This window comes from Littorina saxatilis, linkage group LG1, assembly GCF_037325665.1.
Source record: "Littorina saxatilis isolate snail1 linkage group LG1, US_GU_Lsax_2.0, whole genome shotgun sequence".
NCBI lineage: Eukaryota > Metazoa > Mollusca > Gastropoda > Littorinimorpha > Littorinidae > Littorina > Littorina saxatilis.
In genome coordinates this window covers 71,264,088-71,292,008 of record NC_090245.1, presented here as the reverse complement: position 1 = coordinate 71,292,008, position 27,921 = coordinate 71,264,088, and the positions used below count along the sequence as shown (strand labels likewise).

General features: G+C 41.4%; 1 protein-coding gene across 1 annotated transcript; it reads left to right on the top strand.

Moving 5' to 3' along the window:
* Positions 1 to 26,704, top strand: LOC138977356 (arrestin domain-containing protein 3-like). Its single transcript, XM_070350260.1, has 8 exons — positions 1 to 199; positions 18,247 to 18,400; positions 18,777 to 18,923; positions 19,295 to 19,521; positions 20,319 to 20,501; positions 20,961 to 21,143; positions 22,718 to 22,976; positions 23,858 to 26,704. The coding sequence occupies exons 2-8, from the start codon at positions 18,283 to 18,285 to the stop codon at positions 24,007 to 24,009; spliced, it is 1,269 nt and encodes a 422-aa protein (XP_070206361.1). The 5' UTR covers positions 1 to 199; positions 18,247 to 18,282; the 3' UTR covers positions 24,010 to 26,704.
* Positions 26,705 to 27,921: the final 1,217 nt, after the last annotated feature.

Below are 27,921 nucleotides of genomic sequence, written 5' to 3'. Positions count from 1 at the left end.
GTAGTGCAAAGTTGGAATTCCTACAATGGCGGCCATTGTTGGAATTCCAACAAAGCGCAGGTCATTTCCGGAAAAGCGCCGATGACGAGATGGGTCGCAACATGAAGTATGTTGACATCGCCCGGAATTTAGGCATTATCAGAACGTATCACGTACAGCTGCCTTGACGAGGTCCAAGCAGTTCACGCATTTGATCCAGGTTAGTGCTAAGTTGTTTTCATTGACTATAACATACTGTAGGTATCATGCCAACACTATTTTTGACCAAACTACACAGTTTTGGGTACTTTAAGACTTAAAAAACTTGGTGCACCTGTACTGCTATTGATCATAGTGTAGTGTTTGTGGATTTCCCTTTGGGAAACAACTCCCTTTTCCCCTCCCGTGACCGGAACCAATAAGCCACGCTTCGGCGGGCTTATTGGTTAGTGTTTACCGAGGATTCAACAAGACCAGACGTACGCACTGGACAGCGCGCCATAACAAGAGACTAGGCAGATCCACGCTCTATCCTACGAAATCCCCCACTCTAGGACAGCCTACAGGCAGAAAACATTCTTCCCGCGCACCATTCCAGAGTGGAACCGCCTGCCTGTAGAAACCGGTAGTTATTTTTTCCGAAATGTAGCGAAATGTAGTGAAATGTAGCAAAATGTAGTGAAATGTAGCGAAATGTAGTGAAATGGAACATGATAAAAACGAACTTTTCGAACATTTGGAGCTCCAACAATTTTCGTAGTTATCGATTCAGATTATCAAGTTGTAATACTGAACACTTGACTTTCATGCCCAGGTAAGTGATAAGGCTTAAATCCAAAGTGTAAAATATGGAGTTGACACATTGAGATCACAGAGAGAGACTGAGAGACTGATACTGTTTATTGTGTAGTTCAAAAGGATGGAAGTTGATTAGTCGTATATATACGATATATATCATATGTGACTCTGCATAAGACCATACAAGTATGGCTTACAACTTGTCCCTATCACTGTTCCAATATATAGTAATAAGTGATCAGAGTACATAATACATGCAGAGAGAGACAGACAGAGAGAGACAGAGAGAGAGAGAGAGAGACAGAGACACAGACAGAGAGAGACAGGGAAAGACAGAGAGAGACAGAGACAGAGACAGAGACAGAGACAGAGAGAACTCAGAACTCAGAACTTTATTACATAAGGATAAAGGTTTTAGGCTTAGCCTAATCTTCCAACCTGTCCTTGGAACATATACAGAGAATAATTGTAAACGAAAGCAAAGACTGCGCACATACACACACACACATCCACACCCACGTATACACACACACATGCACACATAAACTCACACACACACACACACACACACACACACACATGCACACACACACATGCACACACACATGCACACACACACACACACACACACACACATATACACACACACATGCTCGCGCGCGCGAGCGTGCGCTCGCATATCTACACACAAGCACATGCTATCATTTCATACCTAAAATGAACAGTATCTAATCAAAGTATTAAACTAGTAAAACATCAAAATAATGGTCGAGTATAAACATAAAAAACAAAACACTTAAGAGCATTGATACATTATCCGAGTACACAATGGAAACTAGACATCAGGGGCAGTTTATAGTGTGCTCAAATATGTGTGCAACTGCCTTTTAAAGGCCTTTAATGATGCGGATCGTTTGATTTCTATTGGCAAAGAATTCCACAGAGATGATCCTGAAAAAGCTAAGCTGGATTTATAAAGATCTATACGAGGAATTGGAGGAAGTAAATTTTGAGACCCATACCTCTTCGTAACATGTGTAAAATAGGATTGCACATAACTGGGCACATCACCATGAACTACTTTATACATAAAGACAGCCTTATTGTATGCAAGGTGGGTTTTTAGGGGAAGGAAATTAAGGATGTTTAACTTCATTTTTGTAGACATGTGCGATTCATACAGGATAAGTTTTGCAGCACGACGGTACAAAGAATTGAGTTTTAATAAGTGAACATCGCTGCAGCCATCCCACAATGTCGAAGCAAAATTAATATGAGGCATTATATGAGCATGAACGAACATTTTTAATGTTTCAGACTTCGCATAATGTTTGAGTTTTGACAACAAATACAAATTCCTTGATAACAGTTTGCAGAGGTTGCTTATGTGTGTTTGCCATTTCATTTCTTCATCAACAGTTACACCAAGTATGCGGTGTTCTTTAACTTGCTGTATTTGAGTTGTACCTAAGGTCAGTTGTAATTTAAGAGGACACAGACAGAGAGAGAGAAAGAGACAGAGATGAGAGACAGAGAGAGAGAGATTTAAACTCAGATTCAGAAGCACATTTTTTATTGACAAATCCAAAAATCACAAAAGGTAAGGATCAAGATCCAAGAAATTACTGTGTGCTTGTGGTTTTTGGCACATTGTTTCCGTTTAACTTGACCTGGCTTCTTGCCTTTACAGGGGCGGATCAGTTCATTTTATGGGGGGGGTTTCCAAAAGTATATTGTGAAGATATGGGTGTGAAGGCGCGAAGCGCCGAGCCGACGGCGCAAAGCGCCTAGCTTGCTAGGGGGGTCCGGGGGCATGCCCCCCCGGAAAATTTTGTAAAAAAGGATGCAAAATGGTGCAATCTGGTGCATTTTGAGGATGATCATTACCAGTTTCAGGCAGCAGATTTTGTCACTGATTAATACCCAAAAAAAACACCATTTAAAAAAAAAAATTTTGGCTGGGGGGGGGTTTCCGGAAACCCCTGAAACCCCCCCCTCGTCCGCCCCTGCTTTATGTGTTGGTGCACGGGATGTTCTGCATCCGTCTGTGCTCCTGACTACTTGTTCGTCTGTCAGTACCAATGCAGACATGAACTTTTTGAAACGCTTGCTCCTTTTGCCCTGATCTTCAAACAACCAAATGTCCCGCGAGACAACAAATCTGTCAAACTGTGGCGTCAAAGAAAACTCCCTAACATTTATGTACGACCTTTTTACTTCGCGGTATTGTTGGCGAACAACCGCATGCAGTTTATTCACCAACTCAACAAGTTTGAGAGACTTCCAGCTAAGCCTGTTTGAGCACATGGTTGATGCTCTCGCAGTTGTTGTTTGTCCAGCGAACGTTTGCCAAGAGTAGGTTTTTCATTCCTGTGTATGCAGCAACATTCTGCAAAAGCAGTGGTGTCATTTTGTCCACATACTTCTGAACACCCGAGTCTGAGGGAGAAACCATGCATAAACTGTCTTCAGGTTCGACCTGGTCATCAGCCGACGCCAGGATTCCATTGCGCCCGAAAATCAAATTTTCGAAGTGCTGCCTTTGTGACTTCGGCAACCCACTTTGTCTTTCAATGACGCAGAGAAGTTTTTCTGCAGGTGAAGCGAACAACACATAAGCAGAGATCCGGGGAACGCCATCCCCATTGCTTTTCTCATCGCAGTTTCCTCATCACTGCCAAGAACAGGTAACTTTTTACAATCTGCTAAAAGGCCTGCCAGATGCTGGAAAAAGACACTGAATGTGGCAGTGTCACTATTCCCGTGTAAAAATAAAGGCCCGCAAAATAGAGGATGGTCTCCCGTCTTGCGGTTCATTAATGCCAGGTTTTTGTACACAAGAACAGTGACGTGGACGCTCCCGATATTAAATGTTTTGTCCACACCCAAAAATGTCGCTTGTGCAGAGCAGGGTGGACAACAGAAGCGTCGTAGATCACTGATTTGTTCTTCTGTGTACAAAACTATGCACGGCACTTTGCCACGTTGGCGAACAACCAGTTTAATGAAAGGTAAGACATGTTGTAGTTCTTCGACACCAGCTACTTGGTCAGAGAAATTGTCGTTGTGTGCATGGGGTTGATTTTCTTTTCTCATCCTAGCCTTCGCGTTATATATGCAGCGTTTATTTCTCGGTCCTTCAAAGACCTCCGTGTCACTTTCAGAATTGCCTGCATACACTTCAGATGGTCGTTTGCTCAAAAGATCAGTCTTTATTTTATGCATCTGTTTGGGGTGAATTCTAACGTAAGGGCCTTTGTACTCATGGACAGCTATTGTTGGTACATTACCTGACAGCCATGATACCCGCTTCTTGTATGTCTTGTGTTTTACGTAGTATCTGTGTAGTGTGACTACTGTTTCTGGTGCTGGTTGGGGTACAAGGGGGATATACTCTCTCTTCTTCTGCACTGTCTTTTCACGACAATACATGCCATTTTTGAAGCTCACGTGCTTTAAAGTACCATCAGTTTGCACACAAACACTTTTGCTGGTTGGGCCACTACCCCAAGCACCTCTGTCATCGACAAATTGAGAAGGTTTGTTTTGGGCCCTCCTGGTCACATTCTCTGCATTATCAACAATGAAGAAGACATTTTCTTTCGGACCAGGGGGGACGTGTTCAACTCTGTCTGACATTGCCGTGTTCTGGAGTACATGAATCAACTTTGCAATTTCAAGAAATTTGCCATTTGGCAAAACATTCATGTGATTGGGCATTACCCTGTTTTCATGGAAATCATCATCATCATCATCATCATCATCATCATCCTTTAGCACAACATTCATGGAATTGGGCATTACATTGTTTTCATGGAAATCATCATCATCATCATCATCCTTTGGCACAACATTCATGGATTACAACTTGATAATCTGAATCGATAACTACAAAAATTGTTGGAGCTCCAAATGTTCCAAAAGTTCGTTTTTATCATGTTTCATTTCGCTAAATTTCGCTACTTTTCGCTACATTTCGCTACATTTCGCTACTTTTCGCTACATTTTGCTACTTTTCGCTACATTTCGCTACATTTCGCTACATTTCGGAAAAAATCACTACCCGTAGAAACTGCCACAGCGCCATCCCTGGCATCCTTTCAGGCCAGGCTGGCAACTCTCCACTGACCCATCATCCCCCCCCCCCTACCCCCAACCTCCCCCCCCCCCTGAACTTCACCCCTGACCAAGCAATAGACCGGAACCACCATCACCCAAGCGTAGCAGATTCATCACCATGCTGATGTTGGCTACCTATCACTAAGAAGAAGAAGAAGAAGTCTACCTGACTGGGCTCGCTACCTTTTATGTGACTGATATAGTCGCAGGGGCGGACGAGGGGGGTGTTTCTGGGGTTAAAAATATTTTTTGGGTATTAATCAGTGACAAAATCTGCTGCCTGAAACTGGTAATGATCATCCTCAGAATGCACCAGATTACACCATTTTGCATCCTTTTTTTCAAAATTTTGCGGGGGAGCATGCCCCAGGACCCCCCTAGCAAACTAGGCGCTTTGCGCCGTCGGCTCGGCGCTTCACGCCTTCACACCCATATCTTCACAATATACTTTTGGAACCCTCCCCCCCCCTCATAAAATGAACTGATCCGCCCCCGAGTAGGGACATTTTGCTGCTCGGGCTTACGATAAGGCTGGGCCTTACAAGCTCCGAGCGGCGTTTACGCCTTTTAATTAGCAGGACTTTCGAGCTGGGCTTCAGTACTGCCTTTTACCACGTGTGTTTTCATGTACGTCGGAGCGATAGAGTGCATGCATGAAATGTCTCGTCTCGTTGTATGTTACACAGACCTGTTTACCAGTACGATTTGGGCGTATTTTGTACGCCAAATTATTATCGGTACGCAAATACGCGACACACGCACAAAATACACCTAAGAAAAAGTCTAGAATACGTTTTCCGGTGTTGGTGTGCTGATTACGGAATGGTACAACTGATACCGGTTTCGGTCGAAGCCGGGAGATAACGATGACAGCGAGTCTTCAGCTGTGGAAACCTTGTTCAGTTGTTGGCACGTGCGATCGTCTGGACATTCGTGGCAAAATGAAGCGGAAAAATGTGCCCGTTTCGGATGACTGTACCAAGTCTAAACAGCAGAAGCAGCAGATTTTCTTGGAGAAATATAAAAAAGAGCCAGGAACTGTGGAGTCTACTATGGGGGAAAAGTCATGCACACTGCAAGTATTGTAAATCAGATTTCTCCGTTGCCCATGCTGGGAAATATGACATCGAACGACACTGCAGTTCCAAAACTCACCTGGACAAGGTTTTTATTTTTTTAATTATTTTTTTAAACATTTTACATTGTTTAATGAGGAAAAAGCCATACTAACACGTGAGAATAGCACAATTTGTCAAAGGTATTATCCGTTGTTGTTGTTGTGTGTGTGTGTGTGTGTGTGTGTGTGTGTGTGTGTGTGTGTGTGTGTGTTTTCAAATATAGCAACAGCTTTCACGCTCTAGTTAAAATGAAAAGACTGTTTTCATACAATATCCTAAGACATGTCGGGCACTATTTTTCAGAGAAGAGTGAAGGGTGTAGATGCATGCGAATCTTTGACGTCACTGGTTTGTAGTGAATCTATGGATGTCATCATGCCTCAGTGATTGTATCTCTATTCTATACAATGGACCTTTGTGACTTTATGCTGCGAAGTTTGTACAATATGACGACACAAAGAAACAGGATGTTCCTTGTGGATACTATTTCAACAGGATGTTCCTTGTGGATACTATTTCAACAGGTTGATCGGTGATTTGAATTAGGCATGAGGGGGAAAGTACTGTAGTTTTCAATCGAGATTCATTTCTAACATCATAAGGCCAACAGCAAGCAAGCATACAACCAACACACCAACTAACCAAATATCCCGCGTCACCAACTAACAAACCAACCAACCGACAGATCAACCCAGGTCACCTTACGACAACCACCCAGTTACGCAAGCAAGCAAACAAACACATAATGAAGCAAACAAAAGAGTATACACACAAAGAACAACAACAAAACGTGTGTTATATGGACTCTTACCCCAGTCATCATAACTATACATCTCACTGTGTATGTATTTGATCGACGCTTGGCACCATTGCCCAATGCACACTCTACATTGTTTGTGTACTGTGGAGATAAAAGTTTTTCTCAGATCGCTTTCTTACTGCATAGTGCACTTGAGATGAGCATCCCTCCCTCCCCCGGCTCTCAACCCGCCGTCATGGTTAATATCATTCCCTCCCTAGCCTGTGTCTATGTTAGAGGCAACGCGGAAGCTCAATTCTGTCTAACCTAACTTATTTGGCGTAGACTGCAACAGGCCTAAGAAGTCTTACTGTCATTTTATTAAATCATGCTTACGTTCAATTTTGTAATAACAGTCAGTGAAACGCACTCGCTGGACCTGGACAAGGTTGCTGCCAAGAAATCCGCTGAAAGCTGCCAAGAAATTATGAAGTTCATTCGCAAAGCAAATCCTGCCAGAAGAAAAGGCTGTAGTCCGCGCTGAAGCAATGTCAACCGCAGAAGTTATTTCACGAACTTCATCTTTTCATTATCAATCTGTTTGGAAGACACTGGTTATAATGCTATAAACTGACAGGTAAATAAAATTGTTTTATCCCTGTTGTATTGGAAGGAGTTAAATTCTGAAGGTGTTCGCAAGACATGCTATTCTTACACAAACACGTTTGCACCCACGCGTACATTTTCCCTAGCCCATATGGCTTTGCTTGCAAAGTACACCAACTTTTTGAAAAATACACTCAACTTTTTGGGAAAGTACTCTTGCCTCGGGTTTAGGGTAAACAGGTCTGGGCTCGTATTCTTGAAAAAGCTGCAACATTGTGTCTTTTAAAGTCAAACTGTCGATTAACTACCGCCCAGTATTTATTTTTACTGCCCTGTAATTATTCATTTTCCCCCGGTATTAATGTGTGTCTGGCGGAAGGTCGGCAGCTACCAGAATTGGTTATTTTTAGAATAGGAGATTCCTCATGCTTGCTCCTTTCTACAAACAATACTTTGAACAAGATTTATTCTTGAAAAAGCTGCAACTCATATAGTGGCCTGTAAAACTCAATAAGTCCGCCAACTGCTAAGTGTTATTTATGAAACACCGGTAAGTCCTTACCGGGTTGTCTCCGAGCTGTAAAGTTAGAGGACCAATCCCCCTCCTGTAAAGTCGCTACCTGTCAGTAACTTCACCAACACTGTCCATTAAAACCGTCAAGTTCGAATAAATCTTGTTCAAATATTGTTCGTAGATTTATGTCCCTCATGGACACACATTGGTGTCATTTAAGCACCGATGCATTGCGGTCAAATACGAGCTTCTGCTCGCGAAAGATTTCAACCGATGCTCGATTATAACGGCGTGTTGCGAAAGCGTGCTTGCGTCTTGTTTAATGCATTACAGTGGCGAGAAATTGTAGTCTGATTCCGTAGCCGAACGGTTATCGAATTCGCCTGATGCGCGATTGAGGCGAGTTCGAATCGCTATCAGGCCTTTCTTCTTTTTTTTTTTTTACTCTTTGTCATTAATTTTGTTTGTTTTTGTTTATTTTCTTCGTGTGCAAAAGAGTACGTTGTAATATCAAAATTGATTTAAAAAATTAATTTTAGGCGAGAATGAGTTGGGTTTTTTTAACTGATGGTTAACATGATATTACCGTTAACTACCGTGTATACGGCCACCCACCCTATGTACCAGTTTTGCCCAAAAGTGGGGGGTGGGCGTTTACTAGGTACTATACCCTTGGCAGGAGCGGGTCCTTAGCTAGAAAAACGATATTTTGGTCATTTGTCATAGAAGTGTCCAAAGGATGCGTTATTGCACAAAACTCCCCCCCCCTCTCTCTCTCTCTCTCTCTCTCTCTCTCTCTCTCTCTCTCTCTCTCTCTCTCTCTCTCTCTCTCTCTCTCTCTCTCTCTCTCTCTCTCTCTCTCTCTCTCTCTCTCTCTCTCTCTCTCTCTCTCTCTCTCTCTCTCTCTCTCTCTCTCTCTCTCTCTCTCTCTCTCTCTCTCTCTCTCTCTCTCTCTCTCTCTCTCTCTCTCTCTCTCTCTCTCTCTCTCTCTCTCTCTCTCTCTCTCTCTCTCTCTCTCTCTCTCTCTCTCTCTCTCTCTCTCTCTCTCTCTCTCTCTCTCTCTCTCTCTCTCTCTCTCTCTCTCTCTCTCTCTCTCTCTCTCTCTCTCTCTCACACACACACACACACACACACACACACACACTAACACACTAACACTAACACACAAAATCAACCTCTTCAGACATCACTTCCCGCCAAAGATGAAGCTTTGAAGATGAAGACCATTGTTGGAGCAGTCCGCGGTACAAGCCATCAACAACTGTACGAGTCAGGCTTTATTTCACTTTAAGAGAGGCGTAAACGTCAAAAATTGATATTATTTCACAAGATTGTACATCGTAAGGTGCCAAACTACTTACTTGCGATATTGCCACCATTAATATCAACTAATAATCCATATCGCCAGCGTAGACCTTTAGATAGGAAAGTTCCATCGTTTAACACTGTATTATACAAAAACTCATTTCTCCCATCTACAACACAACTCTGGAATTCTTTACCAGACTACATAAAACTTAGTAAGTCCCTCAAGCACTTTTTGTCAAAAAACGCCGTGTTATTGGTATTCTGGAGATCGCATATCACAAACAATTTTCTGTAAGCTCAGGCCATATTATATAAGTGATCTTGATAACGATCTAGTGAGACGACACGTTGCTACAGATGCATCTTGTGACTGCGGATTTCCGTCCGAAACCGTAAAACACTTCCTATTAGATTGTCCAAATTATCGCGAAGCACGTCAAGAAACCATACATACCCTCCCTAACCACAGTATTCACCTCCCCCACCTTCTAAATGGAGACAGACAGTATTCTCTAGATTTGAACAGGAACATTTTTTCCAGAGTACACTCGTTCATTGAACGTTCAGGCAGCTTTGGGCAAACCAGAATCAATGCTCCACAAGCCGGACAACAACTTTAATGTCTGCACAACTCCTACCCATCCCTCTTCTTTTTATTCCTTTTCTTCCCCTCCTTCCTTCCTCTTACTGTCTTTCTTTATTATGATTATGCAACGTTTATTATGTTATGATAATTTTGGATGATTAATGAGATGAGGATGATTATAATGATGATGCTTTGGATTTCCAATTTGGTTTATTTAGACAAATTGTTCAGCCGTTACCGTTATAATATCCATGCCGGAACACCACTATAAGCTTCTAGCTTGTTGCTGTTACCTGTGTCTTTTGTATATGTCATGATTGTAACATTTGTTGAAATAAACTTATGTTTGAACCAAAGATGAAGCTTTCGTTTCTTCTTTTTCCTCCCAGTCAAAAATGTTTTGCGATTCTCTAGCCACTCCAGAAACCTTTTTCTGTCCAATCCCCGAAGAATGTCTAAGGAAAGGAAACAATTGAAAAACAACAATAACAGCAGACTGAATAATCTTTATTTATTTTCCTTGTCTACTAGTCCACAGACTGGTCGAAACTGGGGGGTGGGCGTTTACTAGGTACTATACCATGTACACCTGCACGCAACTGAGGTTTATAAAAAAAAAAAAAATCAAAAAAAATCTCCCCGTGTTTTTATTTTATTCAGTTTGTTTGGGTTGTTGCTATTGACTTTGAAACTGACACGCCGGCGAAAACGCCGGTAACGCGTGCGCAGAGAAGAGCAAGCATCGGGAATCTTCAATTCTAAGAATAACCAACTGGTAGCTGCCGACCTTCCGCTAGACACACATGAATACCGGCGAAAAATAAATAATTACTGGGCAGTAAAAATAAATACTGGGCGGTAGTTAAACGACAGTTTGACTTTGAAGGACACAATGTTGCAGCTTTTTAGCCAGCGTGTCAGTTTCAAAGTCAATAGCAACTACCCAAACAAACTGAATGAAATAACAAGTCGCGTAAGGCGAAAATACAATATTTAGCTAGTCAAGTAGCTGTCGAACTCACAGAATGAAACTGAACGCAACGCAACGCAGCAAGACCGTATACTCGTAGCATCGTCACTCCACCGCCCGTGGCAAAGGCAGTGCACGTGGAATTGACAAGAAGAGCGGGGTATTCGTTGCGCTGAGAAGGATAGCACGCTTTTCTGTACCTCTCTTCGTTTTAACTTTGTGAGCGTGTTTTTAATCCAAACATATCATATCTATATGTTTTTGGAATCAGGAACCAACAAGGAATAAGATGAAAGTGTTTTTAAATTGATTTTGAAAAAAAATTTGATAATAATTTTTATATATTTAATTTTCAGAGCTTGTTTTTAATCCGAATATAACATATTTATATGTTTTTGGAATCAGCAAATGATGGAGAATAAGATAAACGTAAATTTGGATCGTTTTATAAGTTTTTATTTTTTTTTACAATTTTCCGATTTTTAATGACCAAAGTCATTAATTAATTTTTAAGCCACCAAGCTGAAATACAATACCGAAGTCCGGGCTTCGTCGAAGATTACTTGACCAAAATTTCAACCAATTTGGTTGAAAAATGAGGGCGTGACAGTGCCGCCTCAACTTTCACGAAAAGCCGGATATGACGTCATCAAAGACATTTATCAAAAAAATGAAAAAAAAAGTTCGGGGATTTCATACCCAGGAACTCTCATGTCAAATTTCATAAAGATCGGTCCAGTAGTTTAGTCTGAATCGCTCTACACACACACACACACACACAGACACACACACACACACACACACACACACGCACATACACCACGACCCTCGTTTCGATTCCCCCTCGATGTTAAAATATTTAGTCAAAACTTGACTAAATATAAAAACACGGGGAGACCCTTTTTATATTTAGTCAAGTTTTGACTAAATATTTTAACATCGAGGGGGAATCGAAACGAGGGTCGTGGTGTATGTGCGTGCGTGCGTGCGTGCGTGTGTGTGTGTGTGTGTAGAGCGATTCAGACTAAACTACTGGACCGATCTTTATGAAATTTGACATGAGAGTTCCTGGGTATGAAATCCCCGAACGTTTTTTTCATTTTTTTGATAAATGTCTTTGATGACGTCATATCCGGCTTTTCGTGAAAGTTGAGGCGGCACTGTCACGCCCTCATTTTTCAACCAAATTGGTTCAAATTTTGGTCAAGTAATTTTCGACGAAGCCCAGGGTTCGGTATTGCATTTCAGCTTGGTGGCTTAAAAATTAATTAATGACTTTGGTCATTAAAAATCTGAAAATTGTAAAAAAAAAAAAATTTATAAAACGATCCAAATTTACGTTTATCTTATTCTCCATCATTTGCTGATTCCAAAAACATATAAATATGTTATATTCGGATTAAAAACAAGCTCTGAAAATTAAATATATAAAAATTATTATCAAAATTAAATTGTCCAAATCAATTTAAAAACACTTTCATCTTATTCCTTGTCGGTTCCTGATTCCAAAAACATATAGATATGATATGTTTGGATTAAAAACACGCTCAGAAAGTTAAAACAAAGAGAGGTACAGAAAAGCGTGCTATCCTTCTTAGCGCAACTACTACCCCGCTCTTCTTGTCAATTTCACTGCCTTTGCCATGAGCGGTGGACTGACGATGCTACGAGTATACGGTCTTGCTGAAAAATGGCAGCTACTTGACTAAATATTGTATTTTCGCCTTACGCGACTTGTTTTGTTTTTAATCTCAGTTGTATGCAGGTGGCTGCTACCGAATTTTAGGTGGTTTTTTTCTCTCTCACCTTTGTTTTTTTAAGCGGGAAGCATCCTTCTTCATGGTTATTTATTTAATTTTTTTAATCAAATGTTTACATGTTTAAGTTAACAAACTTTATCAATAAACTAATATCATGTTAACCAAAGATTTAAAAAAACAAAACATTCCAGCCTAAAAAAAAAATTTAAATCAATTTTGCTATTATAACGTACTCTTTTGCACATGAAGAAAATAAACAAAAATAAACAAATGCCAAAGAGTAACAAAAAAATTACGGGCAGATAGAGATTTGAACTCGACTCAATCACGCATCAGTCGAACGAGAGAACCGTTCGACCACGGAATCAGTTGAAAATAATCGGACACTGTAATGCATTAAAGAAGACGCTAGCACGCTTTCACCACAAGCCGGTATGATCGAGCATCGGTTGAAATCTTTCGCGAGCGGTATCTCGTATTTGTTCGCAATGCATTGGTGCTTAAATGACACCAATGTGTGTCCATGAGAGACATAAATCTACAAACAATATTTTAACAAGATTTATTCAAAATTGACGGTTTTAGAGGAGGGGGATGGGTCCTCTAACTTTACAGCTCGGAGACATCCGGGTAAGTCTTTACCGGAGTTTCATGAATAACACTTAGCGGACTTATCGAGCGGAAGTGGTTTTACAGGCCGGTATATGAGTTGCAGCTTTTTCAAGAATACGAGCCCTGGTTACAGCTCGGCATTTACTACAATATGACCCGATTTAGCCCAGTGTGAGGTTCATTGTCCAGCTGAGTGAAATTTAAATTATGGTCGCTCTATTTTGAGTATCGGAAGTCAGTTTTTAACTTTTAAATATGTTATTGAAACAGTACTACAGTCAAATTAGCCTGTTAAATCTGTTATTGGTACAGTAGAGTCAAACCTGTCTAAATTTTAGAGACCACCCAAGGGACTGAGCAAAAGTGGTCTCTTTAGACAGGTGGTCTTTATGGACAGGGTCGCCATTTGGCAAACACCCCACTTCCAGGGATTAATGTGCTTGGGCGTCGGTCATCGATCTTTTGCCATGTTAAAGTAAAAAAAGACCGACACACATGGGTCTCAATCCGTCAATTGACCGATAGACATGCAGCAGAGTCAGTCAGCTCTGTATCTGTGGCAAAACTCCAAAAACACGCCGTCGATCCAAATATTCTTAGTACGCTCCCCCTAACTTCCTGTTCGTCGCTGCGATGCGTGCCTCAGCTGGTATATCTATGAAAAATTAAATAAAAGGTATCTTAACAAAGTTAGGATGTTTACTTTTTAGTCGCATCTACTTGTTGAAGGTTATATCTAAGCCCTGACTGTTGAATAATGTCAACTTTATGTCTGATTGAAGAGCAAATAAACGGTACATGTATGTGCATCAAAGTTGCGTTTTCTGACGAATATTCAACTTAAAACATAATGGGTATGGGGTGGGGGTAGTAAAAGCATCAAAGTTCAAGATTTTGCGCGACAAGAGGTGTGTTTCTTTTAACTGTGATGAAGAGGGATAACTCAACTTGGTATCTAACACTATTTCTGAACACTGTAACCACATTAGCACTTTTATTATTTTTTTTCTGTCTTCCAAGCTTTAAATTCAGCTAATAAAATGAGTAAAAAAGTGAGAGAAAAAAACACAAACTTAAAACATAATGTATGGACAAACGAAGCTTCATGTGGTTGTACAGCTATTATACATTGATTCTGTGTTCAATTGTGTTTCGATAGGCTAAATTTGATTACCAACCATAACACATTAACAGCACTGAAAAGTTGTTCGTGAAGTAAATCACTGTTTTGATTTGCATTTGATACGCTCCCCCGAGATTCTGTCTCTGTGCTTAGTACGCTCCCCCTATAAGAATTAATACACTTCCCCAAAGATCAATAAATTAGAATTTGGGAAATTTAGCCGTTATCGAGCAAGCTGCAACCCTGTCAATCTATGCCGTACGTTTATCAAACAACAGACATATCTGGTTGTATTGCTAACTTTGCTTTTCTGTGCCTGAATATCAACATAATCTGCACTGCATCATCATTCAAATATCACACTTTATTTGCACTCTAGTACACTTAACCTAGGTGGGGTCACTGAAGTGTTTCTCCCCTTTGTTTCTGCTTCGAGTCATGCACGCATAATTTGGTATTTGTAGTTTGTTTTTGATTAAACACTAGCTTGAAGAGAGCGTCTATGTGCACATTTTTGTTGCATACTTGACAGCTGTGTGGTTTTGCTCTTGAATGGCCATTCACATGAGACTCATAATTACGTGCTTTCATAGATGCCTTCTCGCAAACAGAACATTCATATCTGGGTCCACTACTGCAACCATGAACACCTCTCCTGTGGTCTTCTAATGTCCCTTTGTGCTTGTAGCTTTTCCCACACTCTGGGCACTACTCTAAACAAACACCCGCAGTTTTCATGGGTGTTGACGTCATCAAGGGCTCCGTTGTGATCTCTTATTCTTGAGTAACATCCAAAAAACTGTCTAAAGTCACTGCTGACAGCTCCATCTGTACACAAAAATCTCCGTACCGATAAATAACTAATTCAGGAAAATATAGACAAAAATAGCTAAATCATGAGTGGTGTGTGTGTGTGAGTAGACTGGGGTTATACACATCGTCTCAGTCAGTCAAAATTGTATAGGCATAGATAAAAATGTCCACCAAAATACCCGTGTGACTTGGAATAAAAGGCCGTGAAAAGTAGGATATGCGCCGAAATGGCTGCGATCTGCTGGCCGATGTGAATGCGTGATGTATTGTGTAAAAAAAATTCCATCTCACACGGCATAAATAAATCCCTGCGCCTTGAATATGTGCGCGATATAAATTGCATTAAAAAAATAAAAAAAATCCCTGCGCTTAGAACTGTACCCACGGAATACGCGCGATATAAGCCTCATATTGATTGATATTGATTGATATCAGGGCGGTGCTGCTTTGACATATAACGTGCGCCACACACAAGACAGAAGTCGCAGCACAGGCTTCATGTCTCACCCAGTCACATTATTCTGACACCGGACCAACCAGTCCTAGCACTAACCCCATAATGCCAGACGCCAGGCGGAGCAGCCACTAGCTAGATTGCCAATTTTAAAGTCTTTGATATGACCCGGCCGGGGTTCGAACCCACGACCTCCCGATCACCGGGCGGACACCTTACCACAAGGCCAACTGTGTCCGTGCCGGTAAATACAAGAATATATAGAGTTCAGAAAAGAAGAAAAAAAAAAGTAAAAAAAATCATGTTTTACAAAAGTCTTTGGGGACTTGAACCCGAGACCGCCGGCATTGGAGGCAAACGTCTTACCACCCTGCCACAAGGCCGCTTACCCTATAGGCGTGAAAACTAAGATTTGAACTGCTACATAACTGCCACGTACCCAGGTCAGTTTTCGAATCGGGCATTTGTTGACTCGTCGTTTTCCTCGTTCGTATTTGTGTTTTGTACGTTTTCTTGATATTATCATTACATGTAGTCGCGGTGTTGCCTATAGGGCAATCAATTTTCACCAATGCCGATGTTACAACAAAAAAAAATGAATGGGTAATTCCGCAGCTCGGGACATGATATTGTCCCGCTGGAAGTACTCAATATGTATGCAACTTTTTTTAATTTCGATTCATTTCATAATCCAAAACGTTTGGAATGAAGCAAATGAATAAAATACAAGAATTACGAGTAAAGAAAAAAATAAAGATAAAATTGCCATCGAAGCAAATCGAACCCGGGACCACAAAAGTAAGGACTAGCGCATGATCGAGCGTGTTACCAACTGAGCTATTCTGTCGCACTGTAGGCGAGGGAGATTTTAACTTCAAATATTACACTTGAGTTCTCGAGCGTGGCGACGACTGACTCGAGTTTCCGAGTCTCTCCGTTCGTATTGTGTACTGTTCTCTATATCTCACTGTTCGGGGCTAATTCAGTTAATAACTGACCCTACGCTACTGGTCACTTCGTATAGGTTTGGAAAGCAATATAAAGTAGCGATGATTTCAAGCGTGACCGACATTATTGATACAGCATTGACCAATCGCCGAAAAGCGCTGACGTCAATGCATGAAAAATACCCCAAATCCTCTATTCTCGATGACATATTAAGTACTTAGTTCGGGAGAACGATGATTTATGGACGGTTTATTATATAAAGGGAAGCAAGTGGTTAAAAACGGGCGTTGATAGAGCGAATGAACAGCGATGGAAACTTGTAGCATTTCATCCACTTGTGGTACAGTACAGTCAAACCTGTCTAAATTTTAGAGACCACCCAAGGGACTGAGCAAAAGTGTTCTCTTTTGACAGGTGGTCTTTATGGAAAGGGTCGCCATTTGGCAAACACCCCACTTCCCAGGAACTTATATATTTAGGATTGATTGGCAGGGATGACCAAATCATCCGCCTGATTGCCAGGGGCAAGTAAACAATCCACCGGGCTAGCAGTAGAAACCCTATGGCAATTAACTAAGCCCGGCTGGCCAGTCAACATTCTGGTCCAATGCAACATTTTTGGTTGTAATATGGAGTTTCAAAGCCATAAACACTGCAGATGCAGCAACTGTGACAGACCTGTTTACACTACACATTGAGCGTAGTAAACTACGAATTTGAATAATATACTACGCAACTACGCAAGTCTGTCGTTTTCTACGCAAACGGTATTTAAAAAAAAAAAAAAAAATTTTTTTAATTTTATTTTATTTTTTTTTCGCCTTTACACCTGTTCCTTATCCCGTTCTGCTCTCACACCGCCCCGTCCCTGCACGCAAACGGTATTGTTTCGGCTACGCATATCACAATCCGTAATTTTCTTCATCTCCCTTGACCGATCCATTTTCCAATCCATGTTTTCGGCCAGCAGTCGTTTGCTGCGTGCAGCGCGTAAAGCGCCCATGGGCGTTGCGTTGTAGCTTGTTAATGCCGAATAGGCTTCTCCAAGCAAATGCCGGGCACAACTGAAAGCGTTACTGCCAAACCATGCGGGCGTTTTGACACAATGGCTGAACGCAGAGCACACAAAAGTGAAGATGAGAACTGTGAAGAAAATGACTCCGAAAGGCCACCGACCAAAAAGAAAAAGACGAGCAATGCGCCGAACCAAGTCTTTCTGCCAAAATATCATCAGGACTACCCATGCCTTGTCTTCGCGGAAAGGAAAACATCATGCTCATTGCACTGTCTGCAATTCCCATTTTTCCGTCAGTCAATCAATACATGTGGTAAAAAGTAGCAATCATTGTTCTTGTTGTTGTGATAGGTCGACGAGAAATTCTACACATTCAATTACAAAACTACACATTTGCCTCATTTTGCTCCCAGAAAATACACATGCAATGTTTTAGGGGTAAACAGGTCTGCTGTGATAATGATATGTATCGGACCAGCGACATTTCTGGCGGGCTATAGTGACTTTCTTGAAGTTACTCGCCCGGCTTGCAAGTTAAAATTTTGAGATTTGGCCATCTCTGATTGGTATTAAATTAACTTTACGATTGATGTTGGGAATTAGGATGCTGCTGTACGTACGTAACGTGCACGAGCTTTAGTGCATGACCCCCCCCTTTGTCACCATTAGCAAATATACCATTGCATTACGAACGCTTCACACCTTACATTCACACAAAAAACTACTGAAATGGTTTGTTGCTTTATATGTATACGGTTTTATTCGATCCTGCTAAATTGTGCAGTACGAATACGTGGGATACTCTGATGAAGCACGCAGGATGGGGAAGTTGAACATCTTCGAGATCACGCTCTGCAACTTCCCAGGAGTGTTCTACGCTGGGCAAAATGTTCAGGGTCACTGCACTGTGGAACTCAACGAGGAAATGTCAATGAGAGGTATGTGTGCAGTTCATATTCAAATGCACAAAAAAGAAGAATGAAAATGTCACAGTTTGGAGTAAACGTTTGTGATTTACTTTTGATATAATGCTTAATGTGATCAGTTGTGACCTGCAGTTGTGCACAAAAGTTTGATTGTCTCATACTAGAACCTAATTTTACTTGTACTTGTATATTAATTATGTGCTGTTCGAAGTGACATGATTGATTTCAGGAAATCTTTTTTTCTGACTAGACTGGTTTGACTTAAAATTTGCTGTGGAACTCTATTCTGTGTCTTTGTATAGATGTGAAGATGCATATATTAATAATATGTATGATATATACATGTACATTGATAAAAACTTGACAGAGATTCTTGTTGCTTTGATAGGCATTCGCCTGATGTTTGAAGGGAAGGCGTATGTGCACTGGTCAGAACAACACTCCACTGGTTCTGGCAAGAATCGAAGAACACAAACCAGACATTACTCAGCAACAGAGATTTATTTCAACCAGGACGTCCTTCTTTATGGCATATGTAAGACATGCTGATAGTGATGTTCTTGCGTGTGTGTGTGCGTGTTCATGTGTATGTGTCTGTAACTTAGTGTGTGTGGCGTGTATATGTGCGTGTGTGTGTGTGATATTGTTTGAGGGAACATAATCTGTAGCGCAAGTTAGAGGAGCTGCTTTAATAACAATAAAAATAATCTTTGTTGAAACTTGTTCACTAGAACGGCTACATTTACAATGGAAAATTGTCTTTGACACATCTAAGTCTGCATGTGAGGTCAGTTGTTCAGCTGATTCATTAGTACATTATGACAGAAATATTAACATTTCAGTTAGAAATTCTTCTCTCTTTATCAATAACTCCTTTTCCATCAATGAGTATATTGTTCTCACTAGGGCCCAGCCAGGGGAGAGATACGACGAAACTGGGTCAGGGCCGTCACACGTTTCCCTTCTGCTTCGTGTTGCCACCCAGCCTGCCTTCGTCCTTTGAGGGTGCTCACGGTTATGTTCGTTACTCTGTCAAGGGCACCATCGACAAGCCCTGGAAGTTTGATCACACCACCAAGAAAATGTTCACTGTCATCTGCCTGCTTGATTTGAATGCGGACCCTAACGCTCAGGTGTGTATTATTTGTATGTTAAGGCAATGTGAGATAGGGCAACTTCATATAGCCTGGTGAAGTTCCCCACATGAAAACTTTGGTTGCTTTTTTCTTCTTCTTCTTCTTTGTTCATGGGCTTAGACTCCCACGTGCACTCATGTTTTTAACACGAGTGGCGTTTTACGTGTATGGCCGTTTTTACCCCGCCATTCAGGCAGCATACGCCGATTTCAGGGGAGGCATGCTGGGTATTTTCGTGTTTCTATAACCCACCGAACTCTGACATGGATTACAGGATCTTTTCCGTGCGCACTTGGTCTTGTGCTTGCGTGTACACACGAAGGGGGTTAAGTCACTAGCAGGTCTGTACATAAGTTGACCTGGGAGATCGGAAAAATCTCCACACTTAACCCACCAGGCGGCAGCGACCGGGATTCGAACTCACGACATCCCGATTAGGAGGCCGACGTCTTACCACCACGCCACTGCGCCCGTCTTTGGTTGCTTTGGTCTTGATGCTTCAACAAGTGTTTGTCTTAAGCAGAGTCGAGGTTCTTCCTTTTTTTCAAGGAAAACCACAGTTACAGAGGCCACCAGGGGGGTACTTGAGATGATCAACTCACATCAACAGTATACATAATAACATCCCAAATTTTGCCCTCTACCTTTATTTCCTCCCTTTTCACAATTACAGAATCTCCGCTGTGTTTTCGTTTTACTTGCTGCTGTTTTGTTTTATTTTTTTGATAACATGAGTATACTGCAGGTGTTTTGCATAATTTATTTGTATTTTTTTTATTGATATATTTTGGCAGATGCCGGTGCAAAGTCAGAACCAAAAAACGCTTTGCTGCTGGTGCTGCGCTAGTGGACCAATCACAGCCGAGTTTCGCCTTGAGCGGCGTGGATACGTGCCTGGAGAACCAATCAGTCTCTTTGCTGACATTCGTAACAACAGCAACCGTAAGATGGATAAGTCTTACATTGACCTCAGAATGGTAAGCAGAAATAAGATTATATTGACATTATTCCTCTTAAATAATGCCATTGTAACCCCTACTGGGCATTTCATGTAATAATATATGCCATTGGATCATCCTCAATTTTGGGCCAAAAGCATAACAAATAGTTAAAGCACTAAGATTTCAGCATGCATGTAAATTCACATAATATCTTAAGCTTACAACTGGCTGTCGTTTCCTCAGAATTCCAATTTCATTCAAATAATTTTGGTGCATACTATAACTAATATGAGGACAGACAAGTTTTCCAAAGAAAGAAAAGCATATGTAGGAGACGCTGCCGTTTGGGTTGTATCCACTTAAAAGATCACCGACACTGATCAATGCCCATACAAATCTTACTCAGTTATTTAGAGCAATCGTCAGTTTGCAATAGATTGAGCTCAGCATTTTTCCACGGAGACCACGGTTAAATTGTATGTTTAATGTTTGCAGGTGACTGTGTTTCATGCCACGTCTAAAAGCCGCACATCGACCAACGAAGTAAGCCGCATCACCCAGGGCCCCATTGAAGCGGGACAATCGTATTCATGGGAAGGCCAGCAACTTGTTATCCCCCCTTTGCCACCATCTTACCTGACAGGATGCAGAATTATCGACATCAGGTACATCCTTCAGGTGAGCAAGTCTTCCTCTGCGTTCATGGACTGAAACTCCCGCGTACACTCCTGTTTTTTGTACGAGTGGGGTTTTACGTGTATGACTGTTTTTACACTGCCATTTAGGCAGCCATACGCCGCTTTCAGAGGAAAATCGTCTTCTCCGAATCGGCGAACTGCAGCTCGGTGATAACTGTATCTATACCACAATCCTTCACGCGATCTGACCTAACCTTGACCCCTGACCTGGTCTACATACCACACACGACACAAACCAGTCACCTGTTTTTACCCCCCCCCCAAAACCCCCCACCACCCGTTTTCTTTGGATACACACTTTAACTACATACGTGCAGACAAAATGTTGATCATTGCTTCAATACTTTGAAGCTGTTGCTTGAATAATAACCAGGTAAAATTAGTATTTCGGTGTTCAGTCAAATGTTAAGTTTCTACCACAGACATACATACATACGCACGCACGCACGCACAGACAGACAAAAGTTAGCATCGCATAGGCTACACTTACGTGAGCCAAAAATGTGTTATGCAATGTGTGGAGAATGGAGTGTCCATCTGACAAACAAAAAGAAAAAGATGACTAAATGAGTGACCATAAATACATCCAGTAACGCATGTAGTTACTTACGCTGTAAGTGTATGGGGTAGACATTCTTCAATTTTGTTGGAAGAAAAACACTGGATAAAAGATCTCAATGGACAGTTGAAGAGATTAGATCTGAGTGTAAGACAACTTGCTTTTGTTAAAAGTGTTGGATCCGACCACTCTTACTAATTGCTGGCCCCCAAACAGTAATCAACCCTATACGGATCTCTTACATAATGGTCAGTGTTTTCCCTTACAGAAAATATGGCCTTGTATTGCTGCAGACTCGCTGCAACCTTGCGGAAGACTAATCTGCAGTGACCTTGCTGCAACCCAGTTTCTGCAAGCTTACCATGAGCTCAGTTGCGACGAGGTTGCAGCAAAAGTACTGTGAAGTTGCAGCAACCAAGCTACCCCAGAGCAGCCACAACCTTACTATGTAATTAAGTAGTCAGTATGTAGGCAGCTATCTGCATATTACTGCACACTCCTGACATCCCCGCATGTTGCTACCTTATGCAACTTAGGACACAGCTGTATGAACAGTTTTCTGACATCAGAAACAGATTTTCTTCCCTACTGATTTGCATCATATGAGACTCCTTCTCCCTAAATTTCTTTAACTCAACTTATTTTGATAGTGAGTTTTTGAATAAATAGGTGACTTTCAGAACCTGCATCGCATATATTTTTGAGAATTGCTTTGCGTTGCCCATTATTGTGTTTCCAGTGTGGAATTGCTCATCACAAGTGGAAGTAAACCAATCTGACCTCACTACAGTAGAACCCGCCTTGTGCAGCCCCTTGACTTCAGAATTTCCTCTGTCAAGACCTTGCTTTTCTAATTTTTCATTTCATAAACTCAGTATATTTAATTACCTCCATTTTAAGACTCCCTCCTTTATTAGACCTGACTTTCACAGATGTGTTGAACGTTATAAAAAGGGAGTTGCACTGCAGCATAACTCATGGACTTGTCCTTGCAGCTAAACGTGGACCCTTCAGGCCCCGCCACTGACCTTGAGGTGCCCTTGGAGATCCTCATCGGCACCATCCCCCTTCGTCAGGTGATAGAGCGCTACCCGCCTCGCCCCGCTGCCATCCACCCCCCTCCTCAGGCCGAGTATGGGCCGCCACCGGGTACTATGTACCCCCCACCTGGAGGTGCTTCAGCTCCGTACCAACCGATGGACCCTTCGGCACCCCCCATGCAACCAATGATGCCCTCCATGCCACCCAACTTTCGTGAGTAGCAATGTGTAGTGTTTTCTTGCTTGTGATTTGTTGTTGAGATTTTCATGTTTTATTTTTATGTTTTTGTATTTTTTGAGTCACTTGAGAAAATGTGACTCTATGTAATCGGTCAGTGTTAGTCTGTCCGGCCGGCCGGCCGGCCGGCCGTCCGTAGACACCACCTTAACGTTGGACTTTTCTCGGAAACTATCAAAGCGATCGGGCTCATATTTTGTTTAGTCGTGACCTCCAATGACCTCTACACTTTAACGATGGTTTCGTTGACCTTTGACCTTTTTCAAGGTCACAGGTCAGCGTCAAAGGAAAAATTAGACATTTTATATCTTTGACAAAGTTCATCGGATGTGATTGAAACTTTGTAGGATTATTCTTTACATCAAAGTATTTACTTCTGTAGCCTTTTACGAACGTTATCAGAAAAACAAGGGAGATAACTAGCCTTTTCTGTTTGGCAACACACAACTTAACGTTGGGCTTTTCTCGGAAACTATAAAAGTGACCGGGCTCAAATTTTATGTGAACGTGACTCCCAGTGACCTCTACACTTTGACGTCTGCTTTGGTGACCTTTGACCTTTTTCAAGGTCACAGGTATGCTTCAGGTATGCATTGTGTTGTGAATAGCAATTTCTTCCTGTCCATCTGATTCCTCATATAATATTCAGAACTGCGAAAGTGACTCGATCGAGCGTTTGCTCTTCTTGTTAATTTTAGGGTGTATTTTTTCAATTTTACTCACACACACACACACACACACACACACACACACGCTGTACATATTGCCACAGAAATAACAACAAACAAACATGAGTCATAGGGGCTTTTCCCTTGTTTTTTCTCTGTCAACAATGTCTGGCCTGTACTTTTTTTCAGCGCCTCCGGCCTACAGCGAGTGTGTCCTTGGCAAGGTGAGCGTGAAAGACGACGGCGACAATGAACACACGCGTGGTGCCTTGGACTTCGCGCCTGCCTACACCTACTACGACTGGGGACACCAACCCACCACCATGGACGGCAAACACTGAGTGACCACTGTCCACTTTGCAGCTGTCCATGCCTTCAGGATAACAACAGACGACAAAATATAGAATTTACTATGACTGGGGGCACCAACCCACCACCATGGACGGCAAACACTGAGTGACCACTGTCCACTTTGCAGCTGTCCATGCCTTCAGGATAACAACAGACGACAAAATATAGAATTTACTATGACTGGGGGCACCAACCTACCACCATGGACGGCAAACACTGAGTGACCACTGTCCACTTTGCAGCTGTCCATGCCTTCAGGATAACAACAGACGACAAAATATAGAATTTACTGTGACTGGGGACACCAACAGGCCTACCACCATGTTTGGCAAACTTGAGTAACTACATACAGCCCGCTTCCGTTTGTCCATGCCTTCGAGATGAAAACAGTAGATTCTATTGGTGGATGATTGATATTGATAAACTCTTCTGTTGTATAACCTGAAATTGTTAATCTCCATTGTGATGAAAATGATGTGTATTGCCTCAGCAGACTGACAGTCTTTGACTGGTTGGTCTTTGTAGTTTGTTTAGCACAGGACATGTGGTATTCTAGCGGTGTTATTTTCAGGTGGTGCAAGGCAAAAAAAATGAAATGTTTGTTTCTGATGGCAGGGCAAATAAGGTCTTCAAAATTGAGTTTTGAATTCTTTTTGAAAGGTCAAAAAAAAAAAAAAAAAAAAAAAAAAGATCAGGAGGAAAAACATTCTGTTGGTCAGGGAAGCAGAGACTAATTGACTATTCTTTTTTTCCTTTTTTTTTTGGGGGGGGGGGGGGGTGTTGCTTAATGCGTATATTTGTATCTTTATGGCTTTAACTTTCCATTGTGTCCATGACATCCATGAATGGTACTCATCTGTTGTATCACCAGAAGCCTTTTAAAACATCATCAGAACAGATATTGTTTTTTCGCACTGTTGTGCGCATTCAACAAATTAGTTTTTTCTCTGACTTTTATTATTCTTCCGGGAAGAAACTGTTGGTTCTTGTTTGTGTTTTGTATGTAGTAATAACTTCTCCATAGTGATAAATTGTTCACTTGTTCATTGCTATGTGGAAGATGATAGTAATCCTTCAGATGGTGCTGTATAAATCAACATGTGTAAGCAAAATAACTCGAGGTCAAAGTGATCAAATTCATTCTTTTTATCAAACACACCACCCATCTGCACAAGAGGGACATATTGGGTTAAATAAAATCATTATGATAGCGGCAAAACGAGAGGGTATCCATTTTTTTCTGACTGCTCATTTTCAACAAAGTTGAATTGGTGGCCAGTGCGGAAAGGAGATGCGTAATAAAATAAGATTTTTGCACCAAAGGATCATGTCCAGTTTTATGCGATTACCAAAATGAGTAAAAGGGGGAACAATTCTTGTTATTGTTAATTTGTTGAGTTCCATATAGACTTACCAAAATTTGGGCAGGATGACTTATAATGACTTCTGAATTACCAAAGTCTACAAACCTTAAATTGGTTATCAGTTATCATGTGGAAAATACAAATTGCTATGTACAAGCTAATGTGACAAGAAATAGTCATTGATATGTGTGGGAGAAAACATAGATAGTTGTAGGCGGTGGATAAAACAAGCACACAGACTTTTATTTCTGTTGCCAGAGGTGTTATGATTTAAAAAAAAAAGAAGCATAAAAAAACTAACCCATGGAGGATATTGAGTGACAGTGTTCAGGTTCTGTTTTCCTTTGAAACGACTTGTGCCTTTTGTTCTCTCTCTTTTTTTACGCAATGTTTTCCATACAACTTACATGAGGGACTAACAAATAGTTGATGACATTCCAGAGTGTCTCCAGGTGTTGTTGTACTGTTCAGGAATGAGTAAAAGTTAAGATTAACATTTACTTTGTTTGGTTGTTTAACAATTCAGTTTTTTTTTCTTTATTTGGCTGTTTGCTTTTTTTGTTGGGGTCGAGTGAAGATCGATGTTGTTGATAAGATATATGATGAGATGTGCTGGAGTGGATTTAAGTTTTTGTTAAACATCGAGTCAGACAAGATATCATTTGTTATAAGCCTTCATTTTCTTAGTTAGCTGAGATTTTACACTGCAAACCTTTAATTGTTGTGACTAACAAGTGTTCATTGCCAGGGCTCCCCAAACAGTCCTTCCCTGCGTGCTATACGCACTAGAAGCCAAAAACACGCACTGGAAGTTCATGGAGGGGGTCCTGGGATGCACATAGCCTGAAAATCCCGCAGTGGGGCACTGCGGTTATGAAATTAAAGGCCCCTCCTGTTTTTGGAACCGCAGGAGCTTTCTAGTTTGCTGTTAGGTAGATTTTTGGTTCCTCTTTCCTGTCATGCTCTCTTTTTCTTCATGAATTCTTTTCTTTTTTCTGCCTTCTTGCTCATTCACCTGTATTTTTTCCAAAAATCTCTTCTCTTTCCGCTTGTCTCGCGATTCATGTATAGTTTAATCTGTTAGTGTTCTGATGTAAGTCCAGCAGTAGATAGGTTAAGCCTATTTTAACATACTGGAAACTGGTAATCTTCCAGTAGGTATTAATTTGGTTTTACTAAAGCCTGCTGGGACACAAGTAATGGGTTAGTGCATTTGTAAACAGGAATCGCTTGACAAGTGGCCCCCTTCATCCCCCCCTTCCTTGTCCTGATATGGCTCTGCGTAGTCGGCTGGACGTTAAGCAACAAATAAACAAACAAATAACCTGAAAAGAGCGTGTCTCGGGACTCACTGCATATCCGTTATCATGCGTACTTTCGGTACTGTTTAAAAACACACCCAAAACTGTTCTCCCAGATCTGTAACAACGCAAATTCACAGAGTTAATGTATCAATATGACTACAATGTTATTGTGAAGGGTTCAGAGAACGTCCAAAGATCGGCATTAAATTGAAATGAGCGGTCCAAGGTTCCTGTGTCGGTGAGGATTGTGCATTCTGAAAGCAAGAGCACAAGTCTCCTGGTCTCTGCACCCTCTAGAGCTCTATTGAGGGGGTCCACAGACCTTCTTGACCATAATGTTGGGGGTCAAGGGACCCTCTGCATGGAGCGTCTTTGGGGAGCCCTGAATGCAGTATTAATATCAGTCCACCCTTTTCAAGATTTTTTCAATTTTGTCCAGTCTTTTTTGGAATTACTGTCAATAATATACATGGATTTGTTCTCAAAATAAGATAGTTTTTACAGATATGTATCGTGTATTTGATATGAGAATCTCACTCTTGCCTTAATCATGTTGTTGACAATCTTGAGATGTGTGGATCACATGCAGCTGTTTTGTGGTGCAATCACTTAGACTTTTGATATGTTACTAAGGAAGTTTTTGGAATGCTAATGATAATAATAATAATAATGCAAACTTTTATAGCGCTATTCTAGAAAAATGTCTACTCTTAGCGCTTTACAATACATACATCGACCAAGCATACTATACACGCACAGGCAAAGAAACCGACCAGACATAACCAACAAACTATACATGCACAGGCAAAGAAAGCGACCAAACATACAATACACGCACAGGCAAGATAACGACCAAACATAAACAAACATACTATGACCAAACATAACCAACATACTATACGCGCGCAGGCAAAGAGAACAATCAGCACATGTAATAATTACTGACAACTAATAATGCAGGCATACAATGACAGTCCAATACACAGCCTAAGCACAAGAACCACAGTAGGCTTCTATATAAAAACGTGTCAACGGTACTATTTACACACACACACACAGTGCTGACACAAAGCGCAGAAAATATATATACACGTTATTTTAGGCGCTAGGTAGGGGGTGAGGTGGGGCGGGATGGGGTGGGTGGGGAGATGCTGGGGGGGGGGGGGGGGGGGGGGAATCACTTGCGCTGAAAGAGGTGTGTTTTGAGATTTGTCTTGAATGTAGTGAGAGAATC

What these genes read in the sequence shown, in the direction of transcription:
- LOC138977356 (XM_070350260.1), top strand. Translation starts at nt 18,283, where the DNA reads ATGGGGAAGTTGAACATCTTCGAGATCACGCTCTGCAACTTCCCAGGA. An exon ending in ATGCGGACCCTAACGCTCAG is followed by an intron (nt 19,522 to 20,318) that starts GTGTGTATTATT and finishes ATATTTTGGCAG; the next exon opens with ATGCCGGTGCAAAGTCAGAA. An exon ending in ACATCAGGTACATCCTTCAG is followed by an intron (nt 21,144 to 22,717) that starts GTGAGCAAGTCT and finishes TTGTCCTTGCAG; the next exon opens with CTAAACGTGGACCCTTCAGG.